This window comes from Panthera pardus, unplaced genomic scaffold (assembly GCF_024362965.1).
Source record: "Panthera pardus isolate Hobbes unplaced genomic scaffold, ASM2436296v1 HiC_scaffold_6, whole genome shotgun sequence".
Classification (NCBI taxonomy): Eukaryota; Metazoa; Chordata; class Mammalia; order Carnivora; family Felidae; genus Panthera; species Panthera pardus.
Genome location: NW_026526991.1, coordinates 87,753,427 through 87,773,341, shown reverse-complemented (window position 1 = coordinate 87,773,341; position 19,915 = coordinate 87,753,427). Strand labels below are relative to the sequence as shown.

General features: G+C 37.4%; 1 protein-coding gene across 2 annotated transcripts in view; it reads left to right on the top strand.

The window, feature by feature from the left end:
* Positions 1–19,915, top strand: part of PDE3A (phosphodiesterase 3A) — a 327,497-nt gene that overhangs the window by 274,679 nt on the left and 32,903 nt on the right. For both annotated transcript variants that reach the window (XM_019452142.2, XM_019452141.2), the window contains 4 exons: positions 8,374–8,593; positions 11,973–12,058; positions 15,099–15,253; positions 16,626–16,763. In XM_019452142.2, the coding sequence (XP_019307687.2) occupies positions 8,374–8,593; positions 11,973–12,058; positions 15,099–15,253; positions 16,626–16,763 (599 nt within the window). The remainder of the gene's footprint in view (positions 1–8,373; positions 8,594–11,972; positions 12,059–15,098; positions 15,254–16,625; positions 16,764–19,915) is intronic.

Sequence of the window (19,915 nt, the reverse complement as noted above, 5' to 3'; positions counted from 1 at the left end):
TGAAAAGAATTGGTGCTAATCTTTAAATATTTGGTAAAATTTACGAGAGAGACCATCTGGCCTTTCTTCATTGGGAGGTTTTTGATTACTGATTCAGCCTTCTTACTAGTAATTAATGTGTTCAGATTTTGTTTCTTCCTGCTTTGGTCTTGGTAAATTATAGGTTTCCAAGAATTTTTCCATTTCTTCTAGGTTGTCCAGCTTGTTGGTATATAGTTATTTGTAGTAGCCTCTTTTGATCCTTTGAATTTCTGCGGTATTCATTGTATTGTCTCCTTTTTCATTTATATTTTGTTGATTTGGGTCCTTTCTCTTTTTCCCTTGTTTCTTTTAGCTAAGGGTTTGTCAGTGTTGTTTATCTTTGCAGAGAACCAATTCTTAGTTTGGTTAATCTACTCTGTGGTTTTTCTTTTTCTATTTCATTTATTTCTGCTCTATTCTTTATTATTCCTTTTACTCTGCCAACTCTGAGTTCAATTTGTTCTTCTTTATCTAGTTCTTAAGATGTAGATTTTAACTTGTTTATTTGGGATCTTTCTTCTTAATGTAGGCATTTGTGCTATGAACTTTCCTACCAGAACTGCTTTTGCTGCATCCCACAGTTTCTGATGTGTTGTCTTTCCATTTGTCTTAAGACACTTTTTAAATTCCTTTTAATTTCTTTGATCCATTGGTTGTTCAGGAAGGTATTGTTTGATTTCCATGGGTTTGTGAATTTTTACAGTTTTCGTCTTGTTACTGATTTCTAGATTTGTGCCATTGTAGTTAGTGAAGGTACTTGGTATGATTTCAATCTTCTTTCTTTTTTTAAATTTTTTTATGTTTATTTGTTTTTGAGAGAGAGAGAAAGTGAGCAGGGGAGGAGCAGAGAGAGAGGGAGACACAGAATCTGAAGCAGGCTCTAGGCTCAAAACTGTGAGCACAGAGCCTAATCTAGGCTGGAACTCAAACCGCGAGATCATGAACTAAGTTGAAGTCAGATGCTTAACTGATTGAGCCACCCAAGTGCCCCTGATTTCAGTCTTCTTGAATTCGCTAAGACTTGTTCTGTGGCCTAACATATGGCCTATCCTAGAAAATGTTCTATGTGTGCTTGAGATAAATGTGTATTCTGCTGTTGGGTAGATTATTCTATTATTAGTCTTTTGGGTCCATTTGGTCTACAGTGTTGTGCAAATTTGCTGTTTCCTAATTGATTCTCTCTCTGGCTGATCCATGTATTGTGGACAGTCAGGTATTAAAGTTCCCAGCTATTACTATATTTCTTCTTGTAGCTCTGTTAGTTTTTGCTTTACGTATTTAGGTGCTCCAATGTTGGTTGCATAAATATTTTATAATTGTTATGTCTTCTTGCTGTAAAGACATATGCTGTAACATTATAAATAATGCTGTAACATTATAAATAATGTTCTTTGTTTTTACCATTTTTAGTTCAAAGTCTATTTTGTCTGAAAAAAGTATTGCTACTCTGTTTTTTCTGGGTTACCCATTTTCTTGAAATGTCTTTTTCCTTCCCTCTCAGTCTACTGTGCCTTTAAGGTTAAAGTGAGTATCTTTAAAGCAATGTGTTGCTGAATCATGTTTTTTTCACCAGTTGGCCATTCTGTATCTTTTAATTGGAAAACTTAATCTGTTTCCATTTAAAGTATTTACTGATAGGTAGGGACTTACTATTGTCATTTTGTTAATTGTTTTCTGGCTATTCTGTAGGTCTGTTTATTTTTTCCTTGCCTGCTCTTTATACTTTAATGTCTTTTGATATCTGTATGCTTTCATTTCTTCAGCATATTTTTTTGTGTAATTATTAAAGGCTTTTCCCTTGTGGTTACCATGACACATACAGTATCTTAAACTTAAAATGCCATGTTTTATTTTTATTTTATTATTTTTTAAGTTTATTTATTTATTTTGAGGCAGGGGACAGAGAGAGAAGGAGAGAGAGAATCCCAAGCAGGCTCTGTGCCATCAGCACAGAGCCCCACGCAGGGTGAGATCATGACCTGAGCTGAAGCCTAGAGTCGGACACTTAACTGACTGAGGCACCCAAGGTTCCCCCTAAAATGTGGTATTTTAAACTGATAACAATTTAGCTTCAATATAATCCATAAACTTTACACTTCGAGTTCTTCTCCCCCTCATATCTAAGATTATTATATTGCTATTATAATTTACACGTAATTTATGTTGCATAACTAATAACAGATTATTGTAGTTATGATTATTTTTACATTTTTTTAACTTTTAAAGAAGAGCTGTAAGTGAATTATGCTCTACTGTCACCATATTGCAGAATCTATGAGTTTATATTTGTCATTATCAGTGAGATTTACACTACCTTTTTATGAAGTTAATTACCATTCTTTTACTTCCAGTCAAGATGTACTTAGCATTTCTTACAAAGCAGGTCTGATGGTAATGAAGTCCCCCAGCTTTTGTCTGTTTGGGAGTCTTTAATCCCTCCTTTGTTTCTGAAGGAGAACTTCATCAGGTATAGAATTCTTGGTTGACAGTTATTTTCTTTCAGTATTCCAAATATATCATCCCATTTTATCCTGTCCTGAAAAGTGCTGTTGAAAAATCTGCCCATCATCTTATGGGAGTTCTCATATATATACAAACTCTCTTTTCTCTTGCTGTTCTTAAAATTCTTTGTCTTTGACTTTTGATACTTTGATTGTAATTTGTCTTGGTGTAGCCCTATTTTGGTTGAACTTTTTAGGGGTCTTCGGGACGTCATGGATCTGGATGGCCATCTCTTTCCCCAGATTTGGGAAGTTTCCAGCCATTGGTGCTTTAAATATACTTTCTGTCCCTTCTGTTTCCTTTCTTATTCTAGAATTCCCGTAACACAAATATCATTTCCTTTCATTGTATCCCCATAATCCCCATAGGCATTTTTCACTCTTTTTCATTCTCTTTTCCTTTTGGTCCTCTGACTGTGTAATTTGCAATGTTCTACTCTCCTGATCATTGATTCTTTCTTCTTCATGGTCAAATGTACTTTTGAAACTCTCTATTAAGTTCTTCAGTTCAGTTATTCTATCTTTCAAATTTGGATTTCTGTTTGGTTTTTGTCATTTGGTTTTGGGTTTGTTTTGATGGTTGCTATTTCCTTGTCAGACTTCTCTTTTTGTTTGCATTGCTTTCCTAATTTTGTCTAGTTGTCTGTTTTCTTGTAATTTACTATACTTCTTTAAGAGGGGTAGTCTGAATTCTTTGTCAAATAGTTCATAGATCTTCATTTCTTTAGGATTAGTTATTGGAGCTTTATTAGTTTATGTTAGTGGTGTCATATTTATCTGACATTTTTGTGATCCTTTATTTCTTAGGTTGGTATCTATGCATTTGGGTAACTGAGCTTCTTTTCCAGACTTTGCAGGTTTGCTCTACAGAGACACTTTTCACCAGTCAGCTCAGTTTGTTTCTGGGTTGTCTCCTGGTAATGTCTTTGGGCAGGTAGAACCTGCTATTGTGGTCTATTTTGGAGTGAAACAACTGTTCAAGCTCTGAGGTTGGGAATGAGGGAGTGTGCCACTGGCTGATAATAATTGGATAGGACTGTTGGCTTGGTCCCCTACCTAAATAAGGCTGTAGTATGGGCTCCACAATGCATTGATTCTCTGGTCAGGCTTAGTAGATGGTCAGGACTGCTATCATATACAGTAATAGTGAGATTATGACAGGGACCCTAGCAGGGACCCAGGACCTATGCAGCTTGTTGTTTGGGGACATGAATCAGGCCAGAGTACACATTGAATGCTCTGGTTAGGTAAGGTCATCAGTTTTGCTCTGCAGATGGGGGAACCCACAGGCTGTGCTCTCTGTTCAAGTGCCACTGTATGTAAGGCTACTGATGGGTTATGCAGCTTCCTGTGTGCTCTATTTAGACCCCTGGTCAGACAGGCTATAGGTTGTATTTAGCAACGAGTAGGAGTAAAAACTTAGACTCTCTGCTTGGGCACAGCAGGAGAAGCAGCTCTAAAGCCTACAAAGCTCTTTGTTGTCTTAACTCAAGCTGTACCACATCTCATGTTCCCTGACCAAGCAGGGCCACTGGCTTTGTTCTGAAAGCTGTCTGTTCTCCCTGCCCATGTGTCAGCTCCAGTGATGCTGGACCACACAACTTCCAAGAGTTGGTCAGCTGGGGATAAGACACTCTCTACAGTGAGTAGGGCTGTCTCAGGGCAGGAGGGGGAGGTGTCATTCCAGCTATTTTCAGTTTCCCAAACAGGCTCTCAGGTTGAGAGTGGCTAGGAGTCACCCTCAGGCTTAGCTATGAATGAATCTCCCTGCCTGTGCATAGCATGGGAACACTCCACACCCAGCACTGGCTTTGCTCTCGGGGTATTCCACACTGCCCTTGCACCTCTTGGCTCAAGTGCCACCGGACCTCACTGCCTCTGGGAATTGTCACCAATCCTTTTGATCAGATGGGGCTGGAAGACACTCCCCACAGTGGGGGAGACTATGGACATACTGGGCTTTAGAGCTGACAAAACTCCTTGCTTAAGAATCTGAATCAGGCACATCTGCACCCACCAAGTTCACTGATCTGTGTGTGCCCCCAGCTTGGTTCTGCAGCTGAGCAAAGCTGCTGGTCAAGATTACTATTTGGGCATTGCTTGTATAAACTTGATCTGCCAAGATCCACGTCCTAGTTGTTGCAAACCCCTACCCCCCTTATATATCACAGTCCGATTCCCAGTGGTTGAGCCTCACAGATTCCCCTGCAGTCACCATGGTACAGATCAGAATAGGGACTCCCACAGAGCAACCTACAATTCTGGAAGGGGTGCTCGTTATCCACTTGGGTTGTCTTTTCCTGCAGGAGGAACCAGAATCTCAGGGGAGACTTTGTGCATTATTGTGCTTGCTGGGGTTAGAGCAGCATGGTGGTCATCCTGTAGCTTCTTTTCTTACCCTTCTAATGCAGTCTGTCTTGATCTCTGTGGTGCAGAGGGAGTGCTTCAGCCTCACCCCCACGTTCTAGGACTCTCTCAGTGGTGTTTTTTGTTGAGTAGTTGTTGGTTGTTCTTGCGAGGGAGAGCTAAGTTGGGAACATCCTATGTTGCCATCTTTGTGACTGAAGGCAAATATCCCTCTTTTCATGGTTGTTGCCAGGGCTTGTACTGTCAGAAGTGTTCAAAATATGTAGACTAACAGTACTACAGAAGCAACGTGCTTTTCCTCTCTTACAAGGTTTATTTTAAATTTCATCCCAGGCAGTAAGTTTGGAGTCTTAAGGTCTGCTGTTTGTTTAAATTTAGTCAATCCTTGCGTTCCAAGAACTCTAATCATTGAGTGGATTGTTAAATTTGTATTTAAGAGGGAATTGCATTTCTCTGAGAATCTCAGCTGGCAGCTATAAAGAATTTGCAATGAAAAAGATCACTCTTCTCATAAATTTCCCTTAGAAAATATGTTGTATTAAGACACATATGGCACTACTCCCATTGACTTGATTAAAAAAAAAAGTGGTGGAAAACTCAAAAACTCGCAATTAACTATCAAAATAATTAAAGAATTGCCTAAAGCAGTGCCTGTCAGAAGTCTTTTTTTTTTTTTTTTTTTTTCCAAAATATAGCAGTTAAAATCTTGCCTTGGCCTATCGGCCCTCTACAGCCTTGCCTGGCAGATTCTCTGAACATATTCCCTGTCCCCTGCTCCTCCTTCCCCTTTGCTAAGGTGCTTTCCTTCCACACTGACCTCCCAACTGACCTTCTGACTTCTCCCAGGTAGGGTCCTCTTTCTGAAACATGCTTCCCCCAGTACTGTCTAAATGTCTTCCTTACTGCACCAGGCCTCTGTTCAAATTTTATCCCTAGAACATTTCTGAATTTCTGTTCTTTGTTCTATGTTCTCTGCATAATTTTTCTCTATATCACTTAAAACTACTGGAGTTTCTTTTCTTTTAATCCCTCCTCCTCCTCTCCTTCTTCTTTTTCTTTTCTCTTCCTTTCCCCACCTCTTCCACCTCTTTTTTTTTTTTTTTTTTTTTAAGGTTCTGTCTCTTCCAAGAGAGTGGAAGCTCCATGAGAGCTGGGATTTTGTTGTTGTTGTTGTTGGCTACTGCATCCTTAGTCTCTGGAACAGGACACACAATTTCTCTGTGTAGACACTTTCTTTATACAACATCATACCTCCATCCTGCTCCTTATGTTTACCCTGCTTTTCTAAGATTATCTGAAGGTGGCCATATTCTAACAAATAGTCTAAATTAAACTAGCCGTTTCCAACCTTTTTACATCAGAGCATATGATGTATGATCTGTATATATGATGTGTTATATGTGATACAACATGTGAATACAGTAGTGTTCCACAGACAGCAGTGGAGAAAGGGGAAAGGATTTAGAGCTTGGTGAAAATTTTATTTCCTTTGTTTTATAAAAATATAATACAATATCATTAGAAAATATTAAAAATAATATTAAAAATTAAATTTATTCTGAAAGCTACAAAAAAAATCTTATTTAAAAAAATTTACAGCCCTAGTACTTCACAGGACACCTATAACCCACTTGTTGCACACAATGATAGATTTGTTGGGAAACTCTAAGACTTAAGTGAAGTTTTTGTTTTGTTTGTTTAGGAGATTATATGTTGTGTAGGTTTGTCAGTGTCTTTGGTAAAATAGCTAAATCTTTTCCAAAGACATAGAAGTCAGTATAAAAAACCCTTAGGCGTGTTGTTGTTAAGTGCAGTACAGATGCTGTCTAGCAGATCATGGATTCTTCTTCCTCCTCGGACAGCCTCTGATAGAAGTATGGGCTAAAACCACATTTTACTAAGAACAGCTGCACTCACTCCATATTCTCCTGTTCATTAGTACTGTGACCATGGGAAGGTTATTTAACCTGAGTCTGAATGATTTCTTTACCTATGAAGGCAAGTGATTAAGCTACTGATCAAGTATCAACAATAGAGAGGTGCCTGGGTCGCTCAGTCGGTTAAGGGGTTAAGCATGTCACTCTTGATTTTGGCTCAGGTCATGATCTCACGGTTTGTGGGATCTTGCCCGGAGTCCAGCTCTGCACTGACAGCATGGTACCTGCGTGGGATTCTCACCGTCTCCCTCTCTCTCGACTTCTCCCCCATTTGTGCTCTCTCTTTCTCTCGAAAATAAATAAATGAACTTAAAAAAAAGCAACAACAGAAATATTTGAAAGGAGTAGGAGGATAGGAGGGGCTCCCAGCTTCCACATTTATCAAAGGAAGAGCACAATTTCTCCTCTGGTATAACAAAACAAAAGAAATAATGATGCCAACAAGAGATGTGAAAATTACAAAAGCCTTTCAGCAAGCTTAATATTACTTTCAATGGACCCAAAAATCTTCGGGTGTAATATATCAAACTTTTGAGAGAACTGGACGTTGGAAGCAAACTAAGCCAGCCGCGAGTTCCCCACACATATTAGTCAATGATGTGAGAGCTGCCTGTTGTGTGTTTCCCTTGAGTGGTGAGAAATAGAAAACAACTCAAGATTTCATTTCATTTGCCTTACAGTAGGTTGTTCAGCCATAAAATGCTGGAAAACAGTAAGCAGATGGCTGTTCAGAAGATAGTTCTCTCTTCAGTTTTCAGTGCAGGCTGCCTTCTCTGTGTTTGGAAGAATGGAACTTCAAAAGATCTCGTCCTGTATTCAAGTATCAGCACTTTGAAATCTAAGCCAGTTTTCTGTACAGTTTTCACAATCAAGAGTAAACGCACTTTGGCACAGATATCAACACTTACAATTTAGGCTTTAGTCCTTTTGTTTCATCTGAAATGGATCATATTACATTTTTAAATGTTTTCTTCAGATACTATTCTGATCAGAGTTCTGTCTCACACCAATAACGTAGGTTCACTAAAAATGTTGATGGTTAATAAAGTTAATTGCCTCTCAAAAATATATCTTCTTTATTTACGAATTTTAAGCATCGGATACCTGCCAAACTCTGCTCCAGATAAGTTAATGTTTAAAACAATAGCAGATCCTGTTACTGCTAAAAATTTCTCAACCTTAGAGAAGGCAAACACACGAGGAAATTTTAATTATTATGTCAGAATGACAAGAAGAAACAAAGATGGGAGGAGAAAATAATATCCTTCTGTCCTGAAGTTACTCCAGGACACCAAGGCTTTAGCTCAACTTGCCAACAGTGCCACTGATCTTTTCATGATGATCCATTCTTCCCATTTCGTGCCACGGAGACACCCCACTGTACACCTTGTCTCCAGATGGTGGTGTGCAGAGAGGGCAAGCCCCATGGCCTGAGTGCTCACGTGGTCCTGATGGAGTGAGAGGGGGTCTAAGGTGAAGCGGAAGAGCTGTGGTTTCTAATTTCCAAAAAATTTATTTAGTGGTTTAATAAATCTTTGTCTTTCTAGGTGCCCTAGCTAAAATTTCACCTCTTTCGTCGCCCTGTTCCTCACCTCCCCAAGGGACCCCCGCCAGCAGCCCAGTCAGCAAAATTTCTGCAGTGCAGTTTCCAGAATCTGCCAACACAGCTGCCAAACAGGGCCTAAGTTCTCGCAGGGCATTAACTTATACTCAGAGTGCCCCTGACCTATCTCCTCAGATCCTCCCTCCACCTGTTATATGTAGCAGGTAAGGATTTTATCGTGTTAACTAGACTTTAACTCATCAGAAAACGAATACTAGTTTTCTTCTTAGGAACACTTACCTCCAGTCCACATAGCTATGTGGAGGTTTGACAAAGCAATGGACAGGAAAAGTAGAAAATATTTTATGTCGAATAGAAACTTAATTTTTTTTTGTGGTTGTCTGTTAATACAAAGCTTAGAGTCCATACAGTCCATACAGCTAAACTTTGGAGATGATATAAAATAATTAGTTGTATATTTCCTCTGCTTACTGATGGAGAATGCATAAAACCTGTAAGTAAAAAATTGTATCAAGTCATTTAGTATAATAGGATGTTGTGTTGGAATTTTTTTAAATTTTTTTAATGTTTACTGATTTTTGAGAGATAGAGTGTGTGTGTGGGGGGGGGCGGAAGGGGTAGAGAGAGGGAGACACAGAATCTGAAGCAGGCTCCAGGCTCCCAGCTGCCAGCACAGAACCCAACACAGGGCTCGAACCCATGAACCGTGAGATCACGACCTGAGCTGAAGTCGGACGCCCAACCGAGGCATCCAGACGCCCCATGTGTTGGAATATTTTTATGTCCAGGGAGGATTTTATATTGATTTTAAGGGTATTTTATCTTAAGCATGCAATTCCCACTTTGAAAATATGCAAATAACACGACATGTTACAGTTGGACCAAATGGGTCTCTGAATGCAATTAAGCAATCGGTTTGTATTGTTCTATCATTTTTAAATAGAATTAGAAATAAGAAGTCATGTCTTGTCACAGAGGATAAAAAAAAAGGCCTAGCATGGTGAGAGTAGTTATTTTGCCAACATTGTCCTGAGAAGGAAATACCTCCTCTTACTGATATGGTAATATTATTGTTCTCTAGAATAGCTTCAACTTGAAGAACTGGTTTTAAAGTATTACAGTATTCTTTTAACTACAAGAGTTGAGTGTTTTTAAACTAAGTATAATCATGAGAGTGTTATTTCTTTTCTAAGGTTACTGAGGATAACCATTTGCATAAATGACTTACATATTGATAGTTTACTATCACCTGGTGGTTCACAGACCCAGATTTAAGCTTCACACGTTTCATTTTCTGATCATTTATTCAAAAACTATATTCTTTTCTCTTTACAAATATTTTTAAAGGGAAATCATTTTTGTTAGTTTCCTGGTCCAGGGTCAGAGTAAAAAGTTATTTTACCATCCAAATTTATTCTGTTACCCTCTCTATGACAGCTTTTTTAATGAAATAATTTATGTGGAATATTAATCCCATCTTTCCCCCCACCTCCCCACACACAAAGCATGATCTGTGGTAAAACAGACCTATCATGTATATTTCCCTCAGCGATTCACAACACACATCACTTTATTAAAAGCTCTGAGAAGTCCTGCAAAAAGAAACCTCTTGATTTTTGTCTCATCTAGCATTTCCTGAATATATCTGACCACATAACCAGTTTCTTTAGGTGAACACACAGTAATTTCCCATGGAGCTAGTGTTTGATGGAACATCCTTAAGAAACATGTTTTTGTGGTATGCATCCTAAGCCAAGACAAAGCTCAGTGGAGTAATCACCATCAAGGACATCTGCTTCCAGCATTTCTAGGGAGACTCTCCCACTGCGGGCTTCAGACTTGTGGGAAATAAGTTGCCTAAAGAAAGCAGAGATGTTCTGATCTACCACTCACACAGCTCTTCTCATCACAGTCTATTTTTTTGTGAATTTAGCAGGAAGAATGTTAATGGGATTTTTATAAAAGAGGTTTTGGAGAAAAACAAGACAATTTCACTGCCTGCTTTTTCAGTAATGTTTATAAATCCAGTAGTGTGTCTTTTATTTGTTTGGGCTTTATAAATCTGTAATTCAAACCATGTTCTATTATTGCCTTCAAGGCAACCACCCATGTAGGCACAGAGAGCTCCAGAAACACACGACTAATTATTGTGGTTTCCCCTGCTGAACTCGAAGGGTTTGGCATTGAATCCGTCTTTTGGCTGCTGTAATGTCTACGCAACAAGCCATTTTTTTGGCATAAGAGGTAGTATATTTGGACTAATTTAAGTGTTCCTTTTAAGTATTATCTTGCAATGAAAATTCTTAAAACTAATAAACCCGGCATCTACCAAGTGTCACCCAAGAATGTAAGCCCATCATTTGTGTCTGTTTTTTCCCCCACTTTGGTCCAGTCATTTTCTTTTGATTCCCTAAATCAAAGTGATGGGATTTCATAATTAGAAATATTTCACATGTGATGCTTTTCCACTTACATTTAAGGCTTGAAAATAAATTTACTTAGGATGAAAATATTCTCTACCTAGAAAAATGCTTATCTCTACAACATATATCTAAGCACAATTCAGGGAAAAGAAAAGTGATGAGACGTTTAATATATTAAATTATGAACCATTTCATTTCTTTTCCTTTTAGAGTGAATAATCTGTGGTTAAATAACAAAACCGTCCGAGACCATTTGTAGTATTAGGCAGAAGAAAAGAACCCATAAGCAAAAGGCAGAATTAAAATCTAACCATGGAGTTTCTAAACAAGATAAGTGAGAGAAGAAACTTGCCCAACCATTTGTGGGGTTGCTTTTTAATTTATGAAACAGTCAAAAGTGTTGAGAAAATAAGTGTCCTACATTCTCCAAAGTCCTCTGTTAAAGAGCCCAGTCTCTCAAGTATTTTCATTTTTCTAGGTTACTCACAACATACCCCTTTGGCCTGTTTTTCTCAACTAGTGTTCTGTGCTAGTCAGTTTTACATTCACTCTTCATCAAAATGTATCTCTACTTTCTTCATTTCCTTAGGGCCTTAACAGTGACCGGTCAATATTAAAAAAAATTAATTTTTATTTTGTGACAAAAAGTTAACATACTAGCATTCTATTTTCACATATGCAATCTTTTCTTAAAGGGCTCCTTGGGCATAAAATGTCTCTTAATCCACAGAAATAAATCTAATAATGAGGCTTTTAAGCAGATACAAAGGGATTCCACTGGAAAACATATTTTTTAACTAAATGTGCATCAGCACCTCCAAAATCATTATTATAAATAGGTAGCAGACAATCCCAGGATTCTCTAAATAACGTAACAATTTTGCCAGTAGTTTCACCTCAACTATGGTCTAGACTATAGAGGAAGATGAGCGTTGAGTGGAGTTTCTGATCATTTGTATCGATGACATTCTCACAAAAAAGAAAACAGTATATCAGCATATCAGCATCTCTATATATAAAGCAAAATGAGGTTTTCTATCAAATAAGTGGAAGATAGAAAGATTTGATTATTATTGCCCTTCATGTGTACATAGATGGTGTATGTCTGTGACTTTTTGAAAAGAAAGAATATACTTACAGCTGTTCCAATATTTCTCAGCTGTGGCAGGCCATATCCCCAAGGGACCCCGGCTGCTGTGCCCCTGGAGAGAAGCAGTGCTACCATTCGGACACCAAGCAGAACGGGTAATTCTTTGTTTGGATTCTTTTGCTTAAAATGGAAATCACTTTACTTTTTTTTTTTTTCCTCTGATCAAAAAGGTAACATATATTTCTGACTTTTTAGATAACAAATTTAAAAAGATAGTGAAGGAAGACAAAATCATCCATAGTCCTACTACCTAAGAGCTAATCGTGGGTAAAATTTTGATGCAAAGCTATCCAAAATGGTTTTCAATATCTATACACAAATGTATGTATTTTTAAAACTAGAAGTCATTTTATATAATGTGTAGAACTATATAGAAATGTCATATTATCTTGGACACTGAAGGGTCATCCCTTTTAGGGAACTCTCTGGAGATCTCCATTACAGGCTGAGAATCACTATAAGCTTGTAAAAATGGCTTTTTCTTGAGGCAATGTCATGGAGAGGTTAAAAGAACACAGGTATTCAAGGCTGGTTTTACCTTTATTTGACTGTCTACTCGTTTGTATTGTAATCTCTGTGACTCAATTCCTTCATCTGTGGATGTGGATGATAACAGTACATACCAGACAGGATTGTTGTGAGAATTAAATTACTTAAAACATGTAATGGAAACACTAATTTGAAAAGATATATGCACTCCTATGTTTACTGCAGCATTATTTACAACAGCCAAGGTATGGAAGCAACCTAACACATGACAGAATATTACTCAGCCATAAAAACATAATGAAATCTTGCCATTTGTGACAACATGGGTAGACCTAGAGGCTATTATGCTAAGTGAAATAAGTCAGAGAAAGACAAATAACACATGATTTCATTTATATGTGGAAACTGAAAACCAAACAAACAGAAACAAACTCATAACTACAGGGAAAAAATGTTATTGCCAGAATGGAATAGAGTAAGGGGATGGACAAAATAGGTGAAGGGAATTACGAGGTGCAGACTTCCAGTTATAAAATAAATAATTCATGAGCATGAAAGGTAGAGCAAAGGGAATATTGTCACTAATATCATAACTGTACAGTAAGTATACTTATGGTAAGCACTGCATAATGTATATAATTATTGAATCACTATTTTGTATACCTGACACTAATACATTATTTTATGTCAACTATACTTCAATTTAAAAAATCAAGTAAAATACTTAATAGTATCTAGGTCACTGTAAGTAATGTAAACAGTGACCCACTGTTTGCTGCCATCACTACAGTAATTATTATTTTATTTTTATTGATGCAGATCTAGGGACTTGCTTTTGTTAGCGCTGAAGATCTACATGGTAGGAAAAAAATGGCTTCTCTGAACTACAGAGTTTAGGGTGATAAAGGTATGCAAGAATGGTTTGTGATTATCTGCTTCAGCAGATAGGTCAAGGGACACAGGCAAGAAAAATTCAAAAGGAGAATTCTCTGTGATATTGTAGCATTCTGAAGACTCAGAATATCCCCTCCTTATGTCCCTGATATTCTTTGACTCTACTGAGTCTGATAGAATATGGGTAGTAGTTTCTTATCTCCTTTGTGGCCTCATGTAGAGCTATGGCCTTTGAGTGTTCTTCATTTTTTCTACAAATTCTGAGATTGAAACTTGTCGATTGTATTTTCATGCTGTGTCTCATTCTAACATAGAACAAACTTCATGAGAAAGATGGAAGAAAGACAGGTCCTTGGAAAAGTCTTATAAGATACCCCTGATTGCAATAGTCTACCTAACAAAAGCCATTATTCGCTAACAACTTCAGAAAAATTAGATAGTAAAGGTATGACGGCATACAACAATACTAGAATATCCACATCTGAGAAGGGAGAACAAAGAGGAAATACTTTACCTGACTTCAAGACTTAAACTATAGTAATCAAGATAGTGTGGTGCAGGAATAAGGATCAGCAAATAGGTCAAATGGAATAGATCAGAAAGCCCCAAATTAGACCCGTGTCTACACCATCACTGAATTTTCAACAAAGATGCCAGAGCATTCCAAGAGGGTTGGAAAAAAATGAATTTCACCCCCTACTGCACACCATATGAAACATGGTCCTGAGGTGGAGCATAGACCTAAATGTAAAAGCTAAAACAATAAAGGTTCTGAAAGAAAACAGAGGAAGATATATTTGTGACTTAGGAGAAAGCAAAGATTCCATAGGGATCTTAGCAATAACCATAAAAGAAAAAAAAAAGCTAGGCTTTATCAAAAGTAAAGAATATAGGACGTTGGGTCAGATTTCATGGGTTCAAAGTCATGCGGCAAAATTTACCAGCTGTGTGCCTTAAGCCATTTACTTATCCCTTCTGTGCCTCCATTTCCTTTCTGCAAAGTAAGGATATGAGTAATGCAGTGATGTGCTGTAAAACCCGCCTCAGGATTGTGTAGGTTTAAAGGCGTTAGTACAAATAAGGTGCTTTCAGTGCTGTCCAGCACATGGCCACTCACACAGTAAACTTCATTCAGGCACTTGTTCAGCCATGAGAAGGTTCTTTCGAGGTCTTTGCCCCAGAAGCATGTTCTACAGACTCTACACCTTACCTGATTGGGCCTCTGGTTAGCATAGTTTAGTGCTGATTGAAATGGGAGACAGTGGAAGGAGGCATCTAAGGAGGAAAGCCACAGCTTCCTATGGAGATTGGACACACAAGATGTCCCCAGTCCTTCAGCACATGCTACTGTGCCATGTCCCACAGACACCACCTTGTTCTCAGCTATCAGCTAACTTCTACCATGTGCCCATTCTGGAGTTAGTGTTTTGTCAGCTACTTGCTGGTTTAATGTGTTGGCGGATGCATAAAGGAAAAAGGAACATAATGTTATAAGATTTGTAAAAAGTATAAACTGCTGATCTACATATTATTACTGAGGAATAACTGAGCGTAATATAAACCACAGGTCATAATTCTGTCTATTTTCTTGGGTTAAAAAATGTGTACTTTTCTCCACTTCATGATCTCACCTTCTTGGCGTGTCAGCTCATGAAAGCAGTTATTTCCCTACTCGCTTAGGAATATGCGCTCACATAGGACCCCTTTTTCCATTTGCAGGTTTCATCCTAATCTGTTCTCTTGTAATTGCAGATGACACTACTCAAGTTACCTCTGATTATGAAACCAATAACAACAGCGATAGCAGTGATATTGTACAGAATGAAGATGAGACCGAGTGCCCGAGAGAGCCTCTAAGGAAAGCTTCGGCTTGTGGCACCTACACGTCTGAGACCATGATATTCCTGGTAGCCCCACATCACTGCGCTCATTCATTTACTTGAGAGATTGTCAATTTCTGTTACAGAAATTGACTTAGAAACAGACCCCTGAGTCGTTAGATTTACAGATGTATCTCTTTTGGAGCACACATGTGTTATAGCCATACCTATGTGTGTCAGTATATGTTTTCCTTATGCAAGTATATCAGTCTCTTAATGATTCTATTATTTAGTGATTAAAACCATAAATATTCATGTCCACAAGTGACTACAGGTGTTTAATCCTAGAATCTAAAAATGTAAATGTAAAAGTGCATAGAAAAAAAATTATTTCATCCAATAAAAAATATTTTATAAACATCAGTAAAAGTGAAATATGTTAGTTGTCTTAGGGCTTCTGCTACTTTTTCCTAGCACTTCCTTTATTTAGAAAGCATGCCAATATTTATTTTCCTTATTGTATTAAGCTAGATTTATACTGACACTTGCTACCCGTTAAAATATCCTTTAATGATGACTGATTTGGGGTGTTTATAGAGATCCTTTTAAAGAAGATAAAAGCATACATTTGAGTCTGATTAATCTTGGGGAGGCAGCAAATAGTAGAAAATAGTTCACTGTCATGTAATTATCCATTGTTGCTATTATCATTTTTATTTTACCTGAGTTACCATTTATACTTTTAATTTAAAGAGATTGTCAGATAATGTAATTTGCATGTTTCCTAATCCTCACTATCATTTTTTATTTTTACCTTTTGGTAAATGTACTCTTAAGAATATCCTCATTTAGAACATATTGTAAAATGTCTTTACATTTCTTTAGTGCGGGTTTCTTTATAAACCATACATCACATGAATTAAATAAAAATAGTGAAAAATGTGGCAGTTATCATAGGATTAATGCTGATTTTGAAACAATAATATAAATTTGGCCGAGTAGGGGGTGATTGACTCCTCCCCCATCATGGGTTTCTCTTGAAAGTCCAATATAAACCAGGAACCCTCCCAGAAAAATTTACATATACTTCTAAAGAGATAAATTTATATACAATTTCAGAGCATCCTAAAGTCCTTTAGTCTTTATTGAAGAATCCCATAGTAGGTGAAAAGCAGTTCTATTAGGAAAGAAACATCCATTTTTTTCTGTGGCATATATGAACCAGCAATAGGCAGGCACCTAATACGCAAAATTCATGGTATGAAACAGCGTTAGGACCTTCTCTCCTTACTTTGGGACCAATGTCTTATTCACCTTGCTTTTTTTTTTTTTTTAAGATCATTCATTCACCCTGAAGTTTTAAGTCATTTATTTTTGTAAACTCAGTTGTTGAACAAAGTGCAAATTGCTTCGTAGAAAAAAATTACATGTTCTTAAAATATTTTCTTCTTCATTATAGGACAAACCAGTTCTTGCTCCTGAACCTCTTGTCATGGATAACTTGGACTCAATTATGGAGCAGCTAAATACTTGGAATTTTCCGATTTTTGATTTGGTGGAAAAAATAGGAAGAAAATGTGGCCGTATTCTCAGCCAGGTAAGGAATGCATTCATACGTGCGACTTTAAATGTAGGAAAAAAAAAAAACAAAACTCCATGGTTGGTTAAAGCTCTGTACATGCTTGACACTGGTGGTAGACTTCAGGTGGAGAAAGGAAGTTTTAGTACCTCACATTCTGTAGATTCCTTGGTAGTGGGTCAACAAAAGAAGTTGGAATTTCAAGTGAGTGAATACCATAATGTACAATTAAAATATGTAGTTTTTAAGACAGAGGGGAGAGGAACAGGGACAAAAGAAATAAAAGGCGATACAAGCCCTCAAGATAAGAAAGCTACCTAATAATAAATAGTAATTTATTGTCTATAATTTTTTTCCAATGACTATTTTTTAATTTTTTTTAATATTTCAGTGTTTAGGTCTTACCAAAAAGTAAGATATTGTGCAGAAACACGTTTCCTTCCATTGCTGTGAGAAACATATCAGAGTTCTCTGTTCTAATATAGAAGACACCATTAAGTATCACAAGAAATAGACTATGAACTATTGCTACTTGATACAAGCCCTCAAGATAAGAAAGCTACCTAATAATAAATAGTAATTTATTGTCTATAATTTTTTCCAATGACTAGTTTTTAATTTTTTTTTAATATTTCAGTGTTTAGGTCTTACCAAAAGACCTAAAATTGTGCAGAAACACATTTCCTTCCATTGCTGTGAGAAACATATCAGAGTTCTCTGTTCTAATATAGAAGACACCATTAAGTATCACAAGAAATAGACTATGAACTATTGCTAGTTAACAAGACTTTTTGTATATTTTCCTTAAGCTAGACGACTTTCAAGACTTTCCACATTAAAAAATATATAAATTTGTGTCCTTGAAGGAGAAAGAAAACACAGAAATTAAGAATTTGAGTATGATCTCAATAAATGAAAAAAACAAAACAAAACACTGGAATTGTTCTGTTATCAAACACCTCTCAGAACACACCCTCAATGAAAGGGGCTAATACAATAATATTTATCAGCTTATGTAAAATGCTTCAAGTGTGTTCTCATAGATTGACTAAATAGCACAGCAGAGATGCTAAGGACCACCAAATTAATATGAGACGTAGAATTCAAGACCCAGATTTTTGGAGCCACCAACATTTCCCTGGAAAACACTAGAAGAGAAATCACGTGTCATACTGATTTTCTACCCCATGCATCAGAGACAGGCTTTCTTCAGACTTCTCAACAAGTATCTTAAGTGTGGAGTTTCTGGGTGAGGATTCCTGATCCCTGAAGGTTTGAAGGAAGATGATAGAGGGGCCTTTCCTCTGTTTTTCAGATCCACAAATGCAAAGTACTAGGCTAGTCTTCAAGAAGGAAAAGTAGGTCTGTGCCTTAAAGGGACTAGTAGGGAAGTTAGATATGTGTCAAAATAATGGCAATTCAACTTCCTACGCAGAAAAGTGTGCTAAAATGATTGATGGCTTATGAAGGTCAAAATAATTATATGGTCTGTGTACCATGTAGTTGCCTCTGCTAAACTGTCTTCTAACCATGAACACTGTGAGGCCTAGGGTGACAACCCTTGCACCTTTCCTAGGAGTTAGTGGGCCCATTTTCTCCTCTCTTTCCTTCTCCTCAGTGCTAAGCAACCTCTTTTATGCTAGGTGATCGTGAAGACAGCTTTAAGGGCAGCTGTTTTTATCCAGTCCACCTTCACCTCACAGCTCGGGACTCCTCCTGGGAGATTTTGTATCCCACTTTCTGAACCCCCTTGCAGACTGCACCTCTGAGGGAAGGATCTTACCTGGAAATACCCCTGGAATGGTACAGCAAGAGGCGATGGCAGTGGGCCCCGAACTCTGCTTTCCCTTTCACTGCAGTGTGTTTCCTGTGAAGAGAACATTTTCACATTGTTTGGTATTTGATACGTATGTCACAGACTCCCCCAAGCTCTGCAATTTAATCCTCTCAGTAACATTGATGCAGGTATTCTGTTTAATTTGTTTCTCAGAAGAGGAAACCAAGGCTTAAAACAGCATATCCCATTCATCTAGTTATATAGTAAATATCGGACCTGTGATTTGAAATCCATATTTATTTTTTTAAGTTTATTTATTCATTTTCAGAGAGACAGTGAGAGCGCGAGCAGGGGAGGGGCAGAGAGGGGGGGGGGGGGGAGGATCCCAACCAGGTTCCGCACTGTTGGTACAGAGCCTGGGGCTCGAACTCAGGAACCATGAGATCAGATCATGACCTGACCTGCTCTGAAATCAAAAGTCAGATGCTCAAATGACTGAGCCACTCAGGTGCCACAGGAAATCCATACTATTGACTTGTTTACCTTCAGCTGTTTCTCAGCCCCTCATAAAACATTCACTTATTCTGTCTTCAAACTGGGAACAGAGAGCTTGAGCCAGTGGGAAAATGGTTATTGTAGCAGTTGGTTTCTTAGCTACAGTGACAGTATAGCAAATACTGTTCCAAGTACCTAGCTCCCCTTTAATTTCTGGGAACAAGGGGTGGGAATATGACCCTTGACCAGCTTTGCCACAAAATGTTTTGTAAGAGTCCTGGATAGGAGTACACAATGGAAAAATTAGATGTAATGAACAATTAGATTGCAGTAAAATTCACTAATGTTTTTTTTTTTTTTCCAGTCATCTTTCAAAAATAAATACATAACTACATGATCCTTAGTACGTCACTATTTTTTCTTTCCGGTTTACAAAACATTGAACTTTGAGAAAATGCAGTTTTATTTGTCTTGCTGAGTAGAACTTTATGGGATTTTTTTTCTTTGATTGGAGTTTATAAGCACAAAATCATGAAATTTTCACTGTGTGAAAGGCATATTTTTTTTTTTTACCCTAGTAAGACTTTTGGGACAGCTGAAATGAATTAACTTGAACATTTCGAGAAATCACCTTTTGGCTGAAACTACACAGAAAAAATCTCACTTCAAAGATTTTTAAAGAGACATATGTGCAATGGAAATGACTTTTCAGTCTCAATATACTGACTGCCTTTTTGATGACTATCATATTTACTTTAACAAATTTAAAAGGGCATGGTTCAGATTTCAGAAGAGTGCTTGCTTTTTCCAGTTACCAGTATTTACCTGGTTAATGGAATCTTTATTTGTAGTTTAAATTATTAGTGGTTGATTTGTAATGGCATCTTAGTGAAAATTC